Source organism: Trachymyrmex septentrionalis, unplaced genomic scaffold (assembly GCF_001594115.1).
Source record: "Trachymyrmex septentrionalis isolate Tsep2-gDNA-1 unplaced genomic scaffold, Tsep1.0 scaffold9, whole genome shotgun sequence".
NCBI lineage: Eukaryota > Metazoa > Arthropoda > Insecta > Hymenoptera > Formicidae > Trachymyrmex > Trachymyrmex septentrionalis.
Genome location: NW_017306091.1, coordinates 329,006 through 349,012, shown reverse-complemented (window position 1 = coordinate 349,012; position 20,007 = coordinate 329,006). Strand labels below are relative to the sequence as shown.

The following is a 20,007-nucleotide window of genomic DNA, read 5'->3' as shown; positions in this document are numbered from 1 at the left end:
TGCGAGATTATGCAGTTTCATATAAAAAAAAGGTATAAAGTTTGTTGCATAAAAAACTAAAAATACTTTATGCAAAGTTATGCACAAATATTAAATGGGAACATTTTTATGGCATTGTGATGGAACATTAGCAGTTATTATTTCATGACAAAGAAAATCGAAGCTATTCTTTTCAACCGTAGCCGTTGTCTCAAGGCTAAAAAATATTTACGCACAGATACTGAAGCGTTTAAAGATAGTAAATATGATGTGAGAATATACATACATATGAGATAAACGCATTCGATTTTTTTCATATACAAAATGTACTTATACTTTTATATGCTGTGTAATAAAAAATCCGTTATTTCTTAATTTTATGTCTCATTTCAATATTTGTTTATAACTTTGTAATAAGGTATTTTTAGCCAAACTTTATATAATATTTTTTTTCTTATTTCTCTTATTTTGTAGAATATGATGTCGCAATTTGTCTATCAGAAACATCCTGCGTAAGTTGTTTGATATTTATAAAAAGCTTGAGATTTTAAAACTGAATTTCGCTTGCAGCTTACTGCAAATTAGATATTATATTCAAGGTGACTTCAGAATTACACGCAATCAGATAGTCCCGGTCGACACGAGATCTAACATCTTTACTAATCCCGCTATCATCTAGGTCAATTAAGCTAATAATTAATCGCTAATTAGAGATCAAGCAGATATCCTCTGTCGTACGAACGAATCTTTCAGACTGTTTTGCGTTGCCTTAAAAATGAGATTTCTTTGATCTTTAAACTTTTATTGTCAGACATGCTATTTTAAAAATGTTTCTAAAAACGTGTAAAATTTCCAAAAATTATCTAATAATAGCATATTAAAAATTAATGGTTTCATGAACATGCTGTATAAAAATAAAGAAAATGTATGAAGAAATAAAAACAAAAAACACTTAGATAAATATTGTTGAAATTCATTAATGAAATTATATACATATCTCGAAGATGATTGTCGAGAGCAATAATACTCGAGAGCAATAATACAGTATTTTCAATAAAATTATTAAAAAATTAACTTACAAAAAACGTAGAATTTGTATGAAAATTAATAAAATTTAAGTATCATACAATAACTTCGTTCAGAAACACTCGCCAAATTTTCAACGTCAATTATAATTTATAACTAATTTATTTTTATGTTTAATAGTATTAGCTTTCACAAATTTTTAATAATTTTTAGTCCAAGAAAATATAATAGCTTTTATTAAAAGTATTTTAGAACGCTTTAAATATATTGCCGAAAAAATTTTATCAGATCGAATCTAAATTATACGCTAAATTTTTAAAATATAGTATTTCTTTCTGAATAATTTGTGTGCGATAAATGATAAGGAAAGCAAATATTTCTGTCAAGATTTAATAATAATCCAAATTTGAGAAACGTTACAAATATTGGATATGAAGACATGCTAAGGTTGCTAATATATTAATCTATATATACGAAATCAATTCAAAATCATTATAAAGAACAAAAATTAAACGCTCTCAACTTCTAATTTTTTTATCTCCTGATTTCATAAATATAAAACTTCATTATATATTAGAAAAAATATAGTCTTTTTTTATATCTTAAAAACCGGATTTAATGAAAATATTTTAATGGCAGATTCGGACTCAGCGTCGAAAATTAGATATCCTGAAAATCATCTTTATATGCTCTTGTATAAAACCGTGAACTATTTATAGTGTAATTATACACATTTATTCTGTTACATAATTTTGACATTTTAGTGCTCGGTGCTGTTGCTACTAGGAAAACTTCAGAGTAATTTTGTCAACGTTAGCGAAAGCTAAAGAGATTTAGACTCCAAGAATCTTCCCCTCCTCTTTCCCCCGAAAGAGATTTTTGAAGAATTTCCAAGTTCGTATTTTTTACAAGGCGAGTGCTCGAATGAAGTCTATTTCCATAACATTTTCGTGGATTTTACTCGATTGCTAATGAACAATATGAATTGTGCGATCTCGCTGCGACATTGCGAAAATTAGCTGAAAGCCGCGCTAACCCAGTTAATACACGCGACGATACCTCGTCATCTACTTCTCTCGTCTAGCAATGATTATCTTGATGTATGTGACTCGCGAAATAGACTTACGGCATTGCAAAAGCCAATTGAGCAACTCGAATTTCGACAATCGCGTGTAATCGTAATATATCGGATACGATTTTAAATTGAAAAAATTTCTTTTTAAACAGCATAACGTCAAATGCATCGAGATACATGATAAACATTATCGTATTAAAAAATATCACTTTTCTAAAGACAAATACTTTGACAAATATTTGGACCTGATTTTTTCTTTGTTTTTCCTCCAAATAGTAGATAATGATAAAGATAAGAATTCTAGGATCGCATCTGATTAATTTAGAAATCGATGATAGTATATTCGTGAGAGATAGTACAACTCTTCGAAATAAACGTGCATGTGATTGTGCGAAAAAATTATTAAGATTTTGCATTTTAATATTATGCATCGGACGCATTATTCCTATAATATTATTACACACTTTTTTCTTTTTTCGTTTACAGCGAATCGACAAGAGTAAGTAAGTAGCACGCTTATCTTGAGGGCTATCTCTTGCAATGTTTGTGTTTATTTTTGATAATAGCGTATAATTATGTTCATGTAAGAAATCTTTCTTTCGCATAAAACTATGATATCACGTTTTCTTCAATCTTGCCACGTATCTCGTATGTATATCGAAACGGTTGTTTTATTCATTTCTAATTTAACACAATGTTGCAGAAATCGTTATCAGATAAAACATATCTATCAGCAACTCAGACAACACACATTGTCTAAAGGATCTCTTTATAATGTCTTTCGGATATCTTTTACTTTTTAAATTCTTTGAAGTGGACTCTCACTCTAAACAATGAAAACTGAGCCAGTCTTGAAAAAGAGTGAAAGAGTAGATATGTATGTTCTAACAGATGCCTTTATGACATCTTTTAGACATCCATGTTGTCTGGGAAAATATAAATACTGGGAAAATATAAATAACGAAGATTTGTTGCATTTATTGTAGAGAAAAAATATAACATACGTTGGAAATTAGAGATTAGGGGAATTAATAAAGGTTTTAAGAAGACCTTGAAATGTCTCAAGGTCTCTCTACGATTCCTCCCGAAGACCTCTCCCTTTGATCAGTCTAATCTATTTCGTGACTGATCGCGTTTGTTCTCTGTCAATCCCTCGTAGATAGAAAATAAAGATGACGTGTAATAACAAGTATGAATATTAGGAATAGCAATTTAAATATTAGCAATACGTACAGATATTAGCGATGTAACATTATGTTACGTTAATATATTTTGATATTTTGATACTTTTAACACGTGCTAACTTTGGCCCGTCATTAGGTACGTATTATATTTAATTATTCGGAATAGATTCCGATCGGAATTATTCCATTGTTCTCTAGATTTCTACTGTGTTTTCTGGGAAAAATGAATAATTCCGATCGGAATCCATTCAGCGACTTGTTTCATGATAGATGTCCTAGAATATATTAGTTCTGAGAACGTTTCCTTAATTTTAAAATAGCGTAACGATTTGGAATAATTTTGTTTCACAATCTTATTTTTCACAGTTCTGTTTTATTCATGTGTCAATAACAAAAAATTTTGGTAGGTATTAAGAACTCATGTATTCCTTTAACGTCACAAAAAATACATACCTATTCCTGTTAGTGAGTTAACCGCACTGCATGGTTCTAATACTATTTTGGTTTGTGGTTATTTTATTTGCTAAATATTATTTCATAGTGGTTAAAAAAATTACAAAAATTATTATTATAAAGAAAAAGTAGCAAGCTTAATGTATCAATATTGCAAACACCATACGTGTTTAATTATGTATCCATCTATGATATCAAAAATTATTTCATAATTTATATGTTCTTTTTTTATAGCTAAAATAAACGGAAAGTCCGGCATGGATCATTAGTGACGTGGCACGGAAGATGATAAATGATAGTATGTATCTCAACGTATTAATTCGCAATTAATTCTGATATATATACATCAAAATATATGAGCTTCACAGATTTCCGTCCTGAGTTAATTTCTTTGTCTTGTTCTCTCAAGGAGAATGTGCTAGACGTGTAAGCCACGCAGGAATCATGCGTCTAGCACGTAGACCACAAAAACATAAGCTATAAATAATAGATGTTATTTTGTACAAATGTGATTCATGAATCTAATATCTAAGCTAAGATCTAAGTTCTTCTCTTCTGCCTGCATTACAGTAGTAAAGCTGTAATATACATATGTAAGATATTCCTGCAGACTAATATCTAACCGATCCATCTGACTAGCATCATTTGTTATTCATACAATTCTTGTCACTCTCCGATCTGACAATGACCCGTCTCTTTAACAAAGTCTTCGATTTTCAATATCTTCACGAGTTCAACTTCTCTCTTTGTTTTTCCAAGTAGAACGTGTGCTTATAAATGCATGACATGCAAGCAATGCAAGAGCTACAAAAACATAAGAATAGACAATAGATATTATTTCGTAAAAATGTGTTTCATGAATCTGAAATGTATTCCAAAATCTAAGTTATGCTTTTCTGCCCGCATTATAGCTGTGGAGCTGTATCTAATATATGAGACGTTTCAGGCTTATATCTGATCGATTTATCTGACCAGCGAGCATTATTCGTTATTTATGCAGTTCTTGTTTTCGATCTGACAGCGATCTGTTTTTCAACGTCTTCGATTTTTCCCTATCTTCTCAACGAATCGAATTATCAATTACAAACATCTCGATATCTGTAAGTAAATGTAAAAGAGAAAAGAACGCTTTTGTTGTCTCAGTCGTTTTTACTCGCATTTACTTGCATCCTCTGCACTTCGTCTCTTAAATTCTTTCTTTTCGTGAAGATTTATATATATATATATAAACATTATACCATGGTGTGGCAGTAAAGTTCGGGGAATGTTATGAGAAAATAAGCATCATTTAATTAATATATAAATGATTTTTTTATCCTTCAAAGTAATCTCTTCTGAAAATAATACTAAACTAAACTCTGTAAAAAGTCATCTTTGGATATCGCCTTAATTAGTCTTGTTATCTCACGATTTCGAAATGTTTGTGAATCGAGTCCCTTTCATCGCCTTTAATTTAGGAAACACAAGATCGGAAGAAAATCTCTCTAAATTTCTTGGGGTAAAATCTCAGTCTAAGGCTGCACCAACGTTACTTTGACTTTAAGCGAGACTTAACACTCTCTCTCTGTCTCGTTTTAAAGCCAAAAGAAAAGATAAAGAGAGTTTTAAGCCTCGCCTAAAATCAGTAATGTTGGTGCAATCGGGCTTTATTATAGAGAGTGAAAATACAACCATTTTTGCGGAAGAGTGAAAATATTTCACTTCTTGGAAAAGAATGGCAATTTTCACTTTTTTTGAATAAAATTTCACTCCAAGAAAGTGAAATCTTACTCCAAAAAAGAAGTGAGATCGTAGAAAGAATATATAATTGCACACGAACCAATTGCGTACAAACCAATCACAGTGTTAAAAAAAAAAAATTAAAAAAGCTCGCTACGCATAAGTCGCTGCGATTGGCAGTGGACAATTGTAATAGTGTGCAAGAGAATCACTCCCGAGAGAATGATACAAAATAGTAATGATACAAAATAGTAATGCAACGTTGATTCTAGAAGTTTGTTCGCGTCGCATGTTCCAATTATGTGTTCCAATATGCTCTTACTATTGTGTAACACCTACTCACTCCAGTCGCGATGAACGAGCGCGTTGAAGATGCGATGCGAATAAACCTAAGAATCGCCGATAGACTAAGAAAAAAATGTCTTTTTTGATAACTATTTGTTTAAATAATGCTAATTGAATAAGATTCGTTAAATGTTAACAGCAAAGCGTGTCTCAGTAAAATCGTATAGATCTGTGATTGCTTATATCGGCAACTTGCCGTAGATTTGTCTTCAATGATTTATGACATTGTAGCAACATGATGCATACGTATTGCCAGCAGTTCAATGACAAGATAGCTCCATCATAATGGCTGCGTATTCAGCAGAGAAAACTAATCAGTTAGCGCTTAGTGATTCTTTAATATGATTGGTTCTTGCCTTTAATTCTTCGCTAAATCTAAGTGTAGGAAGTCATATTAAAGAATCATTAAGCGCTAACTGATTAATTTTTTCTGCTGAACCCAGCTATTACTTTGTGTTGTCGTCAATATGACAGCGCTGCGTGATTCTTATATGATTTTTAATGAGATATATTATATGACGGCAATAGTACGAATTTTGATGATAAAAATTTTACAATTGTCGGCAAATTGCTGGCAAGCTGCTATTCAAAAAAACAGGTGTCAAATCGATATCACATCGAAGGCATCGAGTTGCCAACAAATGTAGACTCAGTTGCTACAATTCTAGGTAGGAACACGTATTTAGTAATGTATACTCAGCAAGCAGCATGTTAACAACAAGATAGTCTCACGTTGCTAACTAGATATTTATTTGATACAAGAACCAGTAATTTGTGACTTAATTGTTACTACTTTTTATTTAGCAAATATTTATTTTCCGTAAATAAATGTTATATTAGTACTATGCAAACAATTATTAAAATTTATTTATACTTTTCTCTCAGTGTATATATATATATATATTTTTTTTTTTTCGATTAGAAATCCCAGGTAGAATACAGAAAGAATCATAATTCATCGTAATGCTGTCCTAAGTCATAATATCATCATGACGTCAGTTGATTCTTAAAAATAATTTTACTACTAACGTCACGATGATGCCCTTATGACATTATTATGACTTGAGATTGTGTGATAACAAAACTTAAGGCAATATCCTAAGATGACTTTTCATAGAGTTTGTGCAAACTGTATGAACGTTGTCAGAAGTGTATTGTCTCTAGAAGGGATTACTTTGAAGGACAATAAAGGTAATTTAAATTAAGTGGCCCAAGCAGAACAACGAATCAACTGTGATATCAAAATCACTCCGAAATGATCATTAAAAGTCATTTTTCAAACATTTCCGATTCATTTTAATGTCATTTTAACGTTATCGTGATTCTGCTTGGGTGGTGTTTATCTTCCTTCATTCACCGAACTCTCTCTCTTTATTGCCATACCACGTATTTTATACAGCTTCGTTTCAACCGCGAAAAGTGCAGCAAAGTGTAAACAACCGAACCTGACTACATGCATTCGAGACTGTTTTCGAGAGCTCGTTCTTTTTGCGATTGCGCCGTGTCGCGTTTATTTATCCAATTTGAGACATGCCAAATCGCAACTATCAATGCAGCAAAAATGTGGTTGAAAAAGAGCGGAATACGTTACGATTGTAAATATATATGTTATAAATATACACAACAGAAAAACAGCTGCGGCTAAATTCGGAGCTTGCCAAGGAGATGCGCAGACGGAACGTGACAACCAACAATAGCGAATTCCCGTGTAACTGAATGTAACCGGGACTCGCCGGGAATTGCCGGGAATCGAGAGCGATAGAATCGAACGGAGCGTTCCCCTCCCCCTCATTGCGCTATTGCGCATCCAGGCTCTTCCGGTTCGGCGCGGAGCCGACAAAACCGTCGAAAGGGGGGAAGGATGGACAGGGGAAAAGGAAATGGAAGTCCCGCACTTCCGCGCACTCACCAGTAAAATATCCGATCGGAGTTGAAGTGAAAATCGAGCAGCAGCTTTTTGCAGCGACTCCACGTGACGGCGATCGATCCTCGTCGTCGCTCGTCGTCGTCATCGGCCGTGGACGCGACGGCCGTCTCCGTCATCGCCGTCGCTGTCGTTCGCCCGTCGACGCGAGTTTCCATTTCGGCGGTGTTCACCGCCGCGTGCTCGATTGTTGACTGACGCTCCCCTGACTGGTTTTCTTGCCTGACCGACAGACCGACCGACCGACCGACTGGTTAGCCGACCCCGAACGAGCCGCGAGTGTGCGTGCGAGCGAGCGAGCGAGCGAATTCACGCTCGCAGAGGCACCACACCGAATCCGCCGCGTCTCCGCCGCGAGTAGCGGAATAGCTATACACGTGTAGCGTTTATAGTATGCTCCGGTGTATGCCACGGTACGCTACCAGCTACAGCATGCCAAAGTACGTAGATAAGAACGCGCTGACGATACACCGCGGCCGTGATCATCACGACCGACCGATACCACCCTGACTCACGTCTCACATCTCGCGAGACGGCGACGTGCCTTCGACGAGAATGATTACGGCGAGACAATGACGTGCAATGACACGAGAACGCGCCGTAGCTTCCGACCTACCGCTATAATTTACGTTGAGCGAGATGACATACTCGCGCTCTCTTTCCCGAATTTCATTGATAGAACACGGGACGCCACTCGCGCTCTCCGCGAAGGGGGGAGGGAGGGGTCATTATGTAATGAACGTAACGTCCGGATTTATTCGGAGGTTTTCGTTTATCCGGGCATGTATTATTCATTCGGAAAACCATTCGGAATTGTTCAATTATTCCCTGGAACATTTCTATTCTGCGTCGCCTGATGTTCTCTTTCGTGCTTCTTTTTTTTGTTTTCTTTCAAGGAAAATGGAATAATATTGACAATACATGTCCAGCTACTTATTTGATTGTTTCCGAAACGTGGGGAACATTCGAACTTCGCGCATGCCGCACGCCACGATTTTTGGAGTCGCGACTGCCCGAAATACATGCACTCGATACTTGCAATCGAAAACGCATTGTCAATCAAACTGAACTAGATCGCGTTCTCTCTAGGTAACTTTATGCTTCCATCGTACGTATACATGACATTGTGAGTACACACTATGCACGCGGTCTGGTCTACATATAGCGCCACCCACATGACACAGAAACCTGCAACATTGCTGCAACGTTTGCAATAGAGACTCTACGTTTGTTCGCGTCGCGAATCTTCAGCATGCTTCAGCATGCTCTACAATATGCTCCTATCACAGCTCCTGCTCACTCCAACGCGCTCGTTTAGAGTTAATTGAAATAATTATGAATAAGGGTATTTTATAATATCGCATAACAGAATACTTTTATAATGAATGACACAGGTTTAAAACTTTTAACGATTTCAGACCAGTGCCTGAGACCGAGCGTCGCTACGATGAAACAGCAATAAAGTGAGGAGTAGGAACGGTAATACCGACATTTCAATTTCAAGCTAAAAATACCCGGTCCTGAGCACCTATCATGGAACAAGTCGGAATGGATTCCGATCGGAATTATTCAATTATCCGGGAAAAAAATGTTTCATATATAATTATACGTATAAAAAAATCGCTACATTTTATTTGTAATTATATATAAAATATGTTCATATATATATATATATATATATATATATATATATAACATATTTTTTTATATGTTTATATATATATATATATATATATATATATATACATAACATTTTTTCCTGGATATTCTCTAGATTTCTATTGTGTTTTCTAGGAAAAACGGAATAATTTCAGATCAGAATTAATTCATGTTTCATAATAGGTACCTTAGACTTAGACAGCTCTGAGTATTGTCATATAATATAATAAAAAGAAAATTGTCATGTCGAAATACGATTATATACGTAATTATGATCCGGCATTTTTCAATCTCGGTAGTGTTAGTAACGAGATTTATAATATTATTTATACTACGATAAGTACAACATTATCTTTAGTATTATCTATAAGTAATATGTTCAGCTGATGAGAAATTCGTGGTATTCGGTGCAAATACACCGGACGGGCGTGATATTCGTGCAACGAACGTATTTGCTTCTAAACACGCTGAAAGAACGGATAATTGTTGGCATAGGTGTACAGGTGCACGGAAGTGGAAAGTATATTATATAGGTGGACGTTTATTACATGTCTTGGCACGAGCATTAAAGACGTAACATCAAAAGCAAATTTTCAACATTGTACGATTATAGCGTGAGAATCACGCAAATAGAGAAATAGAGAATCACGAAAATAGAGAAAAAAAATTGATGTTTTCAAAGTTCTTCATGTTTCCTTCCTTCAATTTAATCAACCTTCGTCCACACGTTACTTCGTTATCTTTTAAGCTGAATAACAATAAAAGAAACTTCATTAACTTCCTAGAGAAGAAACCTGACCCTCGAGTTCGCGATCTTCTCGATAGCCTTAAAGATTTTGTCGTACAATTTCATTGCGACGTATCCGAATGATACTGAGCTATCAAGAGGATAATTCTGTCACGTGTTGACAATATTATATATCGCAAATTCACGTCACGCAGAATAAGCGGAGCAAGCTATTCCATTAAGTGCACATATACCGAAAGAGCACCGCAGTCTTCAATCTTCACTGTTTAACATTTATGAGAATTGTTTTTACAAAGAGCCATTCAATTTTATTACTTCTTTTTCTGTTTTTTTTTTTTTTTCAAACACTAATCGAAAATGAATAAGCAGCTTGCTAGAAACATGTAAAGATAAAAATACAGATGAATTAAAATTGCGTTTAATTTGACAAAAACTATCGTATAATCACTTGAGCGTCGATCAGGCGACGATCGTATCGTGATAGAATATCCGCCAATTTTGCAGTTGCTATTCTCTTACGTAATTTAGAAACTGTGATATAAGAAAACATCTTCTTTAACAGATTAGTCCAAAGGATCAACTGAACAAGTAGACGTCCAATTTTGTTCGCTTTGGCGTTCCGCTCTCTTGGTGCTCCAATTTTCGCCTTTTCCTGTCGGCGCGGAAATCCACGCGTAATCTACGCTCGCTACTTTATACTTTCCAAATGTGGAAAGTGCGAGAGAGTAGGTGATTCGAGCGGAAACTCATAGGAATCAGTAGTCCATTCCTAGTCGGCCAAGATAATCGGCCGACGTCGGAAAGTTCGCGACCCTGTCACTATCCCTCCGAGTACCAGTATTTGATAAATCACTCGGCCGAAGCCGCGCGCGACAGCGCTTACATAACAGCTCGACTTGCATTCGTGTGTAAGCACATCGACGCGATGCACTGGTGATTAATCATCGATGATACTCCCGCGCCAAGATTTCACTCGCGAAGGATATAAAGACGCGTGGCTCACCGGCTTTCCCTCGCGTTGAGGAATGAAAGAATCGACTCACGCTCGTTACTAATGTAAACAGATTACTTACCTTTTATATAATTTAATCTTTTAACATATTTTTAATCTTTTTTTTTTAGTTCTAAGAATAAAAAAATTAAAAAAGGATGCGTAAATAAGAAAGTATATAAACAAGGCCGTAGGAATCAACTATTAACAAGCTGTTAATAATGCGAGATACAAATTTAATTCGAATGAAGTAAAGAACGCCGAACGGTCAAAGTTAGATGTTACGAATATATTCAATCAATTTTTTGTTAAAAATGTGATTGCGCGCCGATAATTGTCGGACTTTCAACACAATCATTATGAAACGTTTAATAATCCCCTCTAAATAAAACGGAATCCCCCTAAAAAACGGAAAGAAACTTATTGCGAAAAATATTACTCAGCCAGGGTTCGAACAACCTGGGATCTCTCAACTTGCCGGGAAGAGTGTCTTAGCCAATTCGACAAATTTAATTGTTACAATTTTTGTACGTAAAAAAGAATGAACTTTAATTTTGCTTTAATTTACTTTTTATCTTTTTCCACTTCTAAGAAAAAAAATTGAAAAAAATTAACCTTACTTTAACTTACTTTAATCTTTGTCTAATTCATTAAAAAATTAGAAAAAGATAAAGAATGATTTAAACGGTAATTAAAGTTAATATCCAAATTGGTAGAAATGAACACCAGCCTGTGATGGATCCGAACCTTGATTGTATCGAAAGTTTCAGTTAAAATTTATTACCAATTTAAAAGAAATGGTTCTATTTCAAGTGAGAGTTTAATTAACATCTACCCTTTACAAATAATTTCATATATGGCTCTTTTGAATTCTGTTGAAAAATTAGATTTATAATATATTAGATTATAATATATTAAATTTTTCATTTTGTATTCAATTCTGTATGTATAATTACTGTAATTAATCATAAAAATTTATAATGATATAATAATATAATGAATTTTTAATTTCGCATTCAATTCCATGAATATAATTACTGTAATTAATCATAGAAATTTATAGTGACGCATGTGAACGATAAAGAATGTGTGAAATAACACACATGATTCGTAACCATTGCACTGATTGCAATTATAATTACACGTTACGTAAGCTGTATTTGGGATACATAAGCTGCATTATTCTATCCTTATTTTTATTTTTATTTAATTACGTCTGATGAATGATAAAGATAAGATGACACACTAGCGCTAATAGCGTGCTATTCTTGAACGCAGTCGTAATCTCAAGAAAAACAAAATAATAGCTATACAATTTTAAAATTGCTTCGACAAATATATAAATATATTATATGTATACAAAGTCTACCTATTAAGGGGATTCTAAAATAAAGCCCGAACTTCAATGAGATCCCTATTTTACTGATAAAAAGCAACACACATCGACATATCTTTATATACTACTACATCAATGTAGTACGCATACATATACATATACATAAATTTTCGTAGTACAATAGTGTTTTAATTCTAGACGTTTTATGAATAGACGTCTGAGTGTAATTCTAAGAACTTTACGTTGTTTATTTGTGTAAAGTACTAGTCTGTCAAACCACAATTTCGTAAGTACAGATTACAAAGCTCTTATATCAAGTTTTAAGCCGTAAGAAATTGATCAATTATAATCAATTATTCATCACATTCGGCTGTAACCGGTTTTACGACTTATGACTGAAGCTTATTAATAACGGCTAACTATATTATAGAATGTATATCAAAATTATTGCAAATAAGCTATAGTAATACTGAGAGAAAGAGTCAGAAGAAAAAAGACTAGAATTGGGAAAAAAAAAAGATTTCATCCTGTATCAGGTCAATATTCCAGCCCATTCAATATTTTCTGTGAGGCAGTTTTTAGTAAAGAAGTAGATTACACTGCTATAATACCATACATACTCGCTAGATAATATCGTGTAATTTCTTTCTTTCCCTAAAAGTCAAATCTGTGATCAAGAGAACCTGTTTTGCATCTATTATAGAGATAAAGAAGAAAAAACGACAAAGCTGAACTTGTATTGCTGGATGATGAATTACATCACGCCTTTGATCAATGACAGACTGCAACTATGTATAGATGCAGGATTATACTCGTATATTAAATTATATAACTAATATATGCATATAAATTTAAAATATAGCATCTTAATCTCGTTACTTAATAGATTCGTACACTGAAAAAAAAATCTTAATTTTAAAGAAATATCTCTTTGCTCGTATTCGAAAAAAAAATTATTTCTTTGGATCAATGAAAATTTCTCATGGAAAATAAGATGTTGCGTTTTCAAAGAAATAAGATTATATTGTATTTTCAAAGGAATTTTCATTGAGAGATCCAAAGCAATAATTTTTTTTTAATATGAACAAAGAGATATTTCTTTGAAATTAAGATTTTTTTTCAGTACACATATTTACGTAAAGAATGTGGGAAATAGAATGATCATAGATAAACGAGCGCGAAGTTAGAAGTTCTTAAAGTTTAAAGTCTCGTTTTACAACGTGATAAGATTTTCTTTTTCAACTATTTCACAAGGACGCACACTTATCGTTCAAGTGCAACTGTCCAAAGTTTATCTCAAACCGGTAATCATCAGAAAAATTAAAGTCAGTGTCAGATTAATGTATTTAGCATCAATCGCGATGTTAGATGAGATGAGAATAAATGCCATATATTTGTAGTGTGACATCAAAATATAACGCAGTCTCTTTAAAATCTCTCATCGGGTTCAAAAGAGAACGATCGCATTTTGGTCCAAATGCTGACGCGCTGAACTGAGGCTGCACGGTGATGAACATCGCGGGATTAACGAACGGTAACTTCAGCGATTTGTTTCTGCTGCCTTTCGACATTGTCGGGCTGGCTTTCAAATGCGCCTCGACCTGGTACACTTAATCAATCACTGGATTGCACCCTTGCAGGAAATAATTCCATCCAATAAGCTCTTTAGCCCTCAGGCGGGAAAAGAGGATGAGGTTTCGATTTCTTATTATTATCTGCGTTGAAAGACTGCTTATTTAATACATGGTACTCGCTACGTACGTGTGTGGAAAAAAAAAACAGAGGAAATAGATAGAAAGCAACGAAATTATCTTCGAACAAAGAGAATTTAGAACGATCTTTATCAATTGCTATTTATAAGAAGAAGATAAAAAAGAATGTATGCCTCTTTATCTTCGGTGAATATTTTCTCCTCTTTTTATCCAGCGGAGCTTCTTAATTCTTTTATCATATTTCTTTTATAGAGTATAGGAGAACTCTTACTAAATCAATATAAATATTTAAAAATGATTATATAAATTTTTTTTAGACAAAATAAGAATATTATCTTTAAATACTTATTCGAGTAAATTATTCAATAATTATTGATCAAATAAAAAAGAACAAATTAGCAATTCTAATAAAAGTTACATTCGAGCAAACTAATTCTAATCGAGTGATAAATAATCAATTATAATAACTTTTGATAATATATCGATCATGATTTTTCTTGGCATTTAACACATTGCTGTTATACGTACACTATATTGTAATTTTCAGATTACAACGCAAAAATATATGGTTCAATCTTTTAATTAAAATACTAAAATAATCCAAAGATACGGCAAATATTATTTCAGTGAAATTATAATAATTTCAATCCCCTAGAGGTGCTTCCGCAGATCGACGATTTAACGATATCCTTGACACTTTGCTGCGAAACATTTCATACGTGTGGATAATACCTCGTCCCTGGGCCATAAAGTCTCATCGATACGAGGACACTTATATCGGTGATAATTCGCATTTGTCCTCGTTCGCGATGCTTATGGAGGCTAAACAAATCTCAGCAGGTCGGCCGGGTCCGCCTGAGCCTCGGCCTGAGCCCGGCTCCAGGGGGGGGTCAGATAAGCGAATTGAGTTCAAGTTCCGTGCCCCTAAGTAGGTCTTTAACCGTAGAGGACCGTTATCCGACTCGCGACCTTCGGCAAACAATTCAGCAACCGTTTTGTCATTGCGCAACGATCGTACGCTTTCCGTGGCACTGCCGTCGACCGGATCTCGCGACACAGTGCACTCATCCAGCTTCTCCGATCCAAAGATGCGATTATCGCGTTATGCCCCATTGGCTCGAAGAGTTATAATCGCGAAGACCGGCTTAGTGAGCTTTAAGGAGCATGCGCCTCATGCGCCATGATCGATGAATATCAGATAAGGATCGAATAACTGAACTTCATTTTTACACCGCATACTGCTCATCCTATCATGCAAAATTGTCACGGTATAATAATCAAAAGGTAGTAGGGCGCGACACAGTTATTACTACTTAATCTTGTGAAAATAAAATATAAATCTTAAAAATGTTCTCTCTCTCTCTCTCTCTCTCTCTCTCTCTCTCTCTCAGCGTTATCTCGTTATTTTCAGGTGCTTGCGTTTTATTAATAATGCTAAATGAACCTACATTTATATCTTCATTTTGTATATTTATATCTTTATTTTATAAATCGCTTTCCTCTTGTTTTTTATTTTAGATATACTTTTGTTCACATTCTTTTGTTTTTTCATTTTTATCGGCATACTTTTTAAATTAATTCTGCTGTTCTTAAGACGGTATTAATAGTCCGTTCTTATTTTAAGACAGTTTTAAATAATGTCTTAAGATACTAATGTAATCCTCTAATTAGCTTATGACATCTAAAGACTGTACTTGAGATAATCATAAACATAAAAATCGACTATAAATACCGGTCTCTCTTTTTTATCTCGTTTTTATAACTTAATATTTATGTTTGTAAAGGACTTATTTATGTTTCTAAAGGTCTATAAGACACTAATGAACCCACTATTTTTCCCTTTCCTCTCGTGAGAGAATTCCTATCTCCCGAAAAGGAACTGACGCTAAAGAAGGAAGATTGTGAAGGTGTCCTTCGCCTTCGCTCTATCATTTGCATACTTAAATAGTCTGTGTATAATCTATTATCGTCCCACGCGGATTCTTGCTCTCGCTAACATCCTTTTCCGGAAATACCGGTCGACTAGACGGTCGGTCAACCTTGAAATGTTTTGGGAATATCCGATGACTCGTCTCTCAATTCCTTTTTTTTTTTTTTACCTGGTCGCGACCGGTCCTCCCACAGAATGAACGAGTAGCTGGGTAATTATGAGGTAAACCGACGATTGCCGACGCGGCCAAGGTGTCAAGGTAGGGAGTTTGCTCCTGAAGCGAAGTGAATGCCTTTCCCGGCTGGTTGATCCCGGCATCTCAGTACTCCTGGTGCCGCATCGACCGATGGGACTCGTCGTCTCTTCGCGCGCGGTCGCGATTAAGAAGGGCGAAGATACGTTCGTACAGCTGGCGATAAGGTGATCAGGTCAAGTTCAACGATCGGCAGGCTGACCGATCGGTCGCGCACCACATCCGTTGTCGGCCGATCTCAAGACGAATTGTCGCCTTAGGTGAAAATCAAGCATTAATCCCGGGATCACTCAAATAAATCAAACACTCGAGTACATCTCATTTATCGCTTCCTACGTACCGTAGCCTGCAAAGCGCTCAGAACACGCTTATGTCACTTGCATAAGCGCTTCTTAAGCGCTTACTGTGCTACGTGGATTGGGCTCATTTATCGTATATATCCTTGAATATTGAATATAATAATTCGTAAAACTCTTAATCTTCTGCAACGTCACAGATCACGCATAACTGGGTAATACACACACACACACACACACACGTGAAATTTGGAATTCTATTAAAAAGATTGGGATTAATGTTTTGCCGGTCGTAATCTGGAATGTTTAAGTGTGATTTCGAAAACTATTTTACATCCTACGACTACATTACTAATTATAATCCGCGACAGTGAAGTCTTCTTTAATTCTGAACGCAGTGTGTGAAGAACGTACCGGATAAATCGAGTGCATATATCCTTTTCCGCAGGAATAAATCTGATAAAGTGACCCATTCAAAGATTAATTCCAGAAATGTGTGAGAAATTAACAGCTATTTAATTTTATGATTATGATGCAATAAAAAATGTAATGCGATCGTAACTATATAGCGTTTACGTGGTAAAAATAGCAGCTAATTACGCGCGAATTGAATGCGTCTGAAAAGTACCAATTATGTGATAATTGTTTTGTTGTTGTCATGAATTCAAAGGTTTTTGTAGATTGAAAACAATATAAATCTTTTGCAGTTGAAATAGAATAATTTTCCCAATTACTATGCCTGTCCCTATTAGTGTGCTTTTATATTTTGATAAGTCATAGAGAAAACTAGCACGAATAAATAAGAAAAAATATTTTTTCTTATTAACTTAAATTATTAATGCATACGATACCGAAGAGATTTTATTTTTGTGAGTATTAAAGTATTTTAAATATTTTTCAAAAGGTATGAGGAATTTATGTGAATCCAATAATACGTACCGCAAGATTTTAAGCTTGTCCTGTTAATGTGCCCTGTATTGGAGCTGAGAACGTTGTGTTATGAGTATGTACATTAAAATAAATATAATTGAAATAATGATTTATGTAATATTAACTTAAACAATTAGCTTAAATTTATTACCTGTTTTAGTAATTATATGTTAAAATGAGTCGAATGTGATTAGACATACAAATTGGGGGCACATTAATAGAGCCATCGCCGTTTGGAGGATTCACTAATAGGGACAAAAACATGTTTTTTATTTTTGTCAAAAACATTATAAAATATTAACATTTTTTAGATTAAAGAAATATTATAAGAAAAAGAAATAGTTGAAAAACCGATATCGATTGCAAGCAGACAAAATTGAAGCTACAATATTTAATAATTAATTCAGTAATAAGCAAGTTGGCTAAAAGGCACATTAATAGAGATAGTTATCCTACGCTTTATTTGTAATTTAATATTTCTCTATCTGTATCAATATATATTCCTGTTAGTATACTCTTGTCATCATCCATTAAATTTCAAGTGACATGAATAAATTAGAATAATGAGACGCATGATATATCTACGAAACTAAATAACGTTAAAATTCACAAGATATATAATACTATCTTTAATATCCCAAGTAGCTCACAGCACAAAAAAAAAACGCGTTAACAAAGCGCTAAAAAAATGTATATAAGCGCTTTTTCAGTGCTTTACAGGTGCTGCTGTGCTGCTTGGAACGTCAGACAGAGATAAAATATTAAATTAATTAAATATTATAATAAATTAATTAAATATATAAATATAGTGGATGGCTATTGACATTATGACTGACGAAATTATTTACTTTCGTGTTAATTATCGATCTTAAATCGAAAGTAGGATGAATGAATGGAGATATGTTCTACTGATGCCTGACCGAATTTAAGGTCAATTGCAATAAATCAGGTGGATATGGGTGTACTATTGAATTTCGGTCGTACACTGAATACCCAAGATGGAATTAACGGTTTTAGAAAGCTGAGAAACAGCCAATAGAACAGGAATCGCGTAAGGAATGACCATAAAGTCGTAGAACAATTTACGTTAGAAAATAATTTTTGAATGGACACACTCGCGCAGAAAGCTATCTCCTGTCGTTATTTGTAACAGTAAAACTGAAATATTAACGCGCGATAATAATAAATATAACTAAAATAAATTTATCTTGGATTGCAATATGACAAAAAAGGCGTATAATTAGGTTGAAAAATGAAGAAATTAATTCTTGTGTTAGAGATATTAACCTCCATTTACGCGTCTTTTAGATACTTCTGTCCGAACATTATTAAGTAGAACCGAATGAGATGACAAAATTTTATTCGTGAACACGTGCTATAATGATTTGGCTAATTTAACGAACAATTTCAGACCTAATTGTCCGGCATGCGAAGTAACTTTTAATTGTTATATTTTTCCAACGCTGTGGCACGTCCAGGATATCGATCATGTAACTTTTTCTGTAGAGCGAAAACGTGAAAAGTGAACATTTTTATATGTACATGTATACACACACACACACACACACACACACACACACACACACACACACACACACACACAAAATTTTTACTTTTTACGTTTCCATTCTAAGGAAAAAGTTACATGATTGATCCCCAGATTCAGAAAAGTAAGTAATTCTTAGCAACATAAATGTTGTCGCGACTAACGCCAAACTCCATACGTCGTCAATAAGGTAAAAGAATAAATCGAGCGAGAAATAGAAAAATTGAAAGAGATTTGTCGAGTCAGGATTCTTTTTAGCTTCCTCCATTAAATGTGAAGCATTGAATAAAAGAGTGCATCTCGTGCGTCGCGCTCTCCAACATGACGCAGCGATCGCGTACGCTTTCGAGCACGTTGCATCGTATCGGATAAACTTGGAGCCCAAATACTCTCTCCTCGAGGTGTGGGCCAGCATACACGTGGCAAACGTGCTCACGTTGTTCCTCACTCTCTCGTAAAACGGCTTTTTCCTTCTGTTTCGGGGTCACATTTTATCATGCAAGTACTTTCGATGTGTCGTATCTTATAACTTCCTGTTTCAATGTTTTCATCGTTTCAGAAACCTAAGCGATATACAAAATGTCAGACGTCTACATTTTTTTCTGTAACATTATCTTAATGTTGTGAAATGCTGCACAAGTTTGCTATCAATGCATTAATCTCCATTTGGCAGATTCAGAAATTTATCAAAGGGGGGAGGGTCGCGAGTGAAATTTTTTTTAAGGTCAGATATATTAAATACAATGCAATATTCATTTATTATTTAAATGTATGATTCATAAAACGTTTTATTTAAAATTATGTTATATAATATAAAGGAGAGTAATATAATAGATTCTATGTTTTTTTTTATATCTCGAAGTTTTTTAAATTAAAAAATAATTTTGAAAAAAAATCAAAG

The 20,007-nt window shown here is 34.3% G+C and overlaps 2 protein-coding genes across 6 annotated transcripts in view; one reads left to right on the top strand and one right to left on the bottom strand.

Moving 5' to 3' along the window:
* LOC108755999 (patched domain-containing protein 3-like) overlaps positions 1 to 7,970 on the bottom strand; it is a 13,716-nt gene extending 5,746 nt beyond the window's left edge. The window contains exon 1 of the mRNA XM_018499522.1: positions 7,691 to 7,970. Within this exon, the coding sequence (XP_018355024.1) occupies positions 7,691 to 7,863 (173 nt within the window). The 5' untranslated portion in view covers positions 7,864 to 7,970. The remainder of the gene's footprint in view (positions 1 to 7,690) is intronic.
* A 124-nt stretch (positions 7,971 to 8,094) lies between these two features.
* The window catches only part of LOC108755755, a 15,647-nt gene continuing 3,734 nt past the window's right edge, over positions 8,095 to 20,007 (top strand). Inside the window, exon 1 of one of the 5 annotated variants that reach the window (XM_018498978.1) lies at positions 8,095 to 8,118. In XM_018498978.1, the coding sequence (XP_018354480.1) occupies positions 8,099 to 8,118 (20 nt within the window). In that variant the 5' untranslated portion in view covers positions 8,095 to 8,098. Of the gene's footprint in view, positions 8,119 to 11,130; positions 11,169 to 13,937; positions 13,974 to 16,414; positions 16,595 to 20,007 lie in introns of those variants that run through there. The other 4 variants (XM_018498983.1, XM_018498982.1, XM_018498981.1 and 1 more) reach the window with 4 other exon arrangements.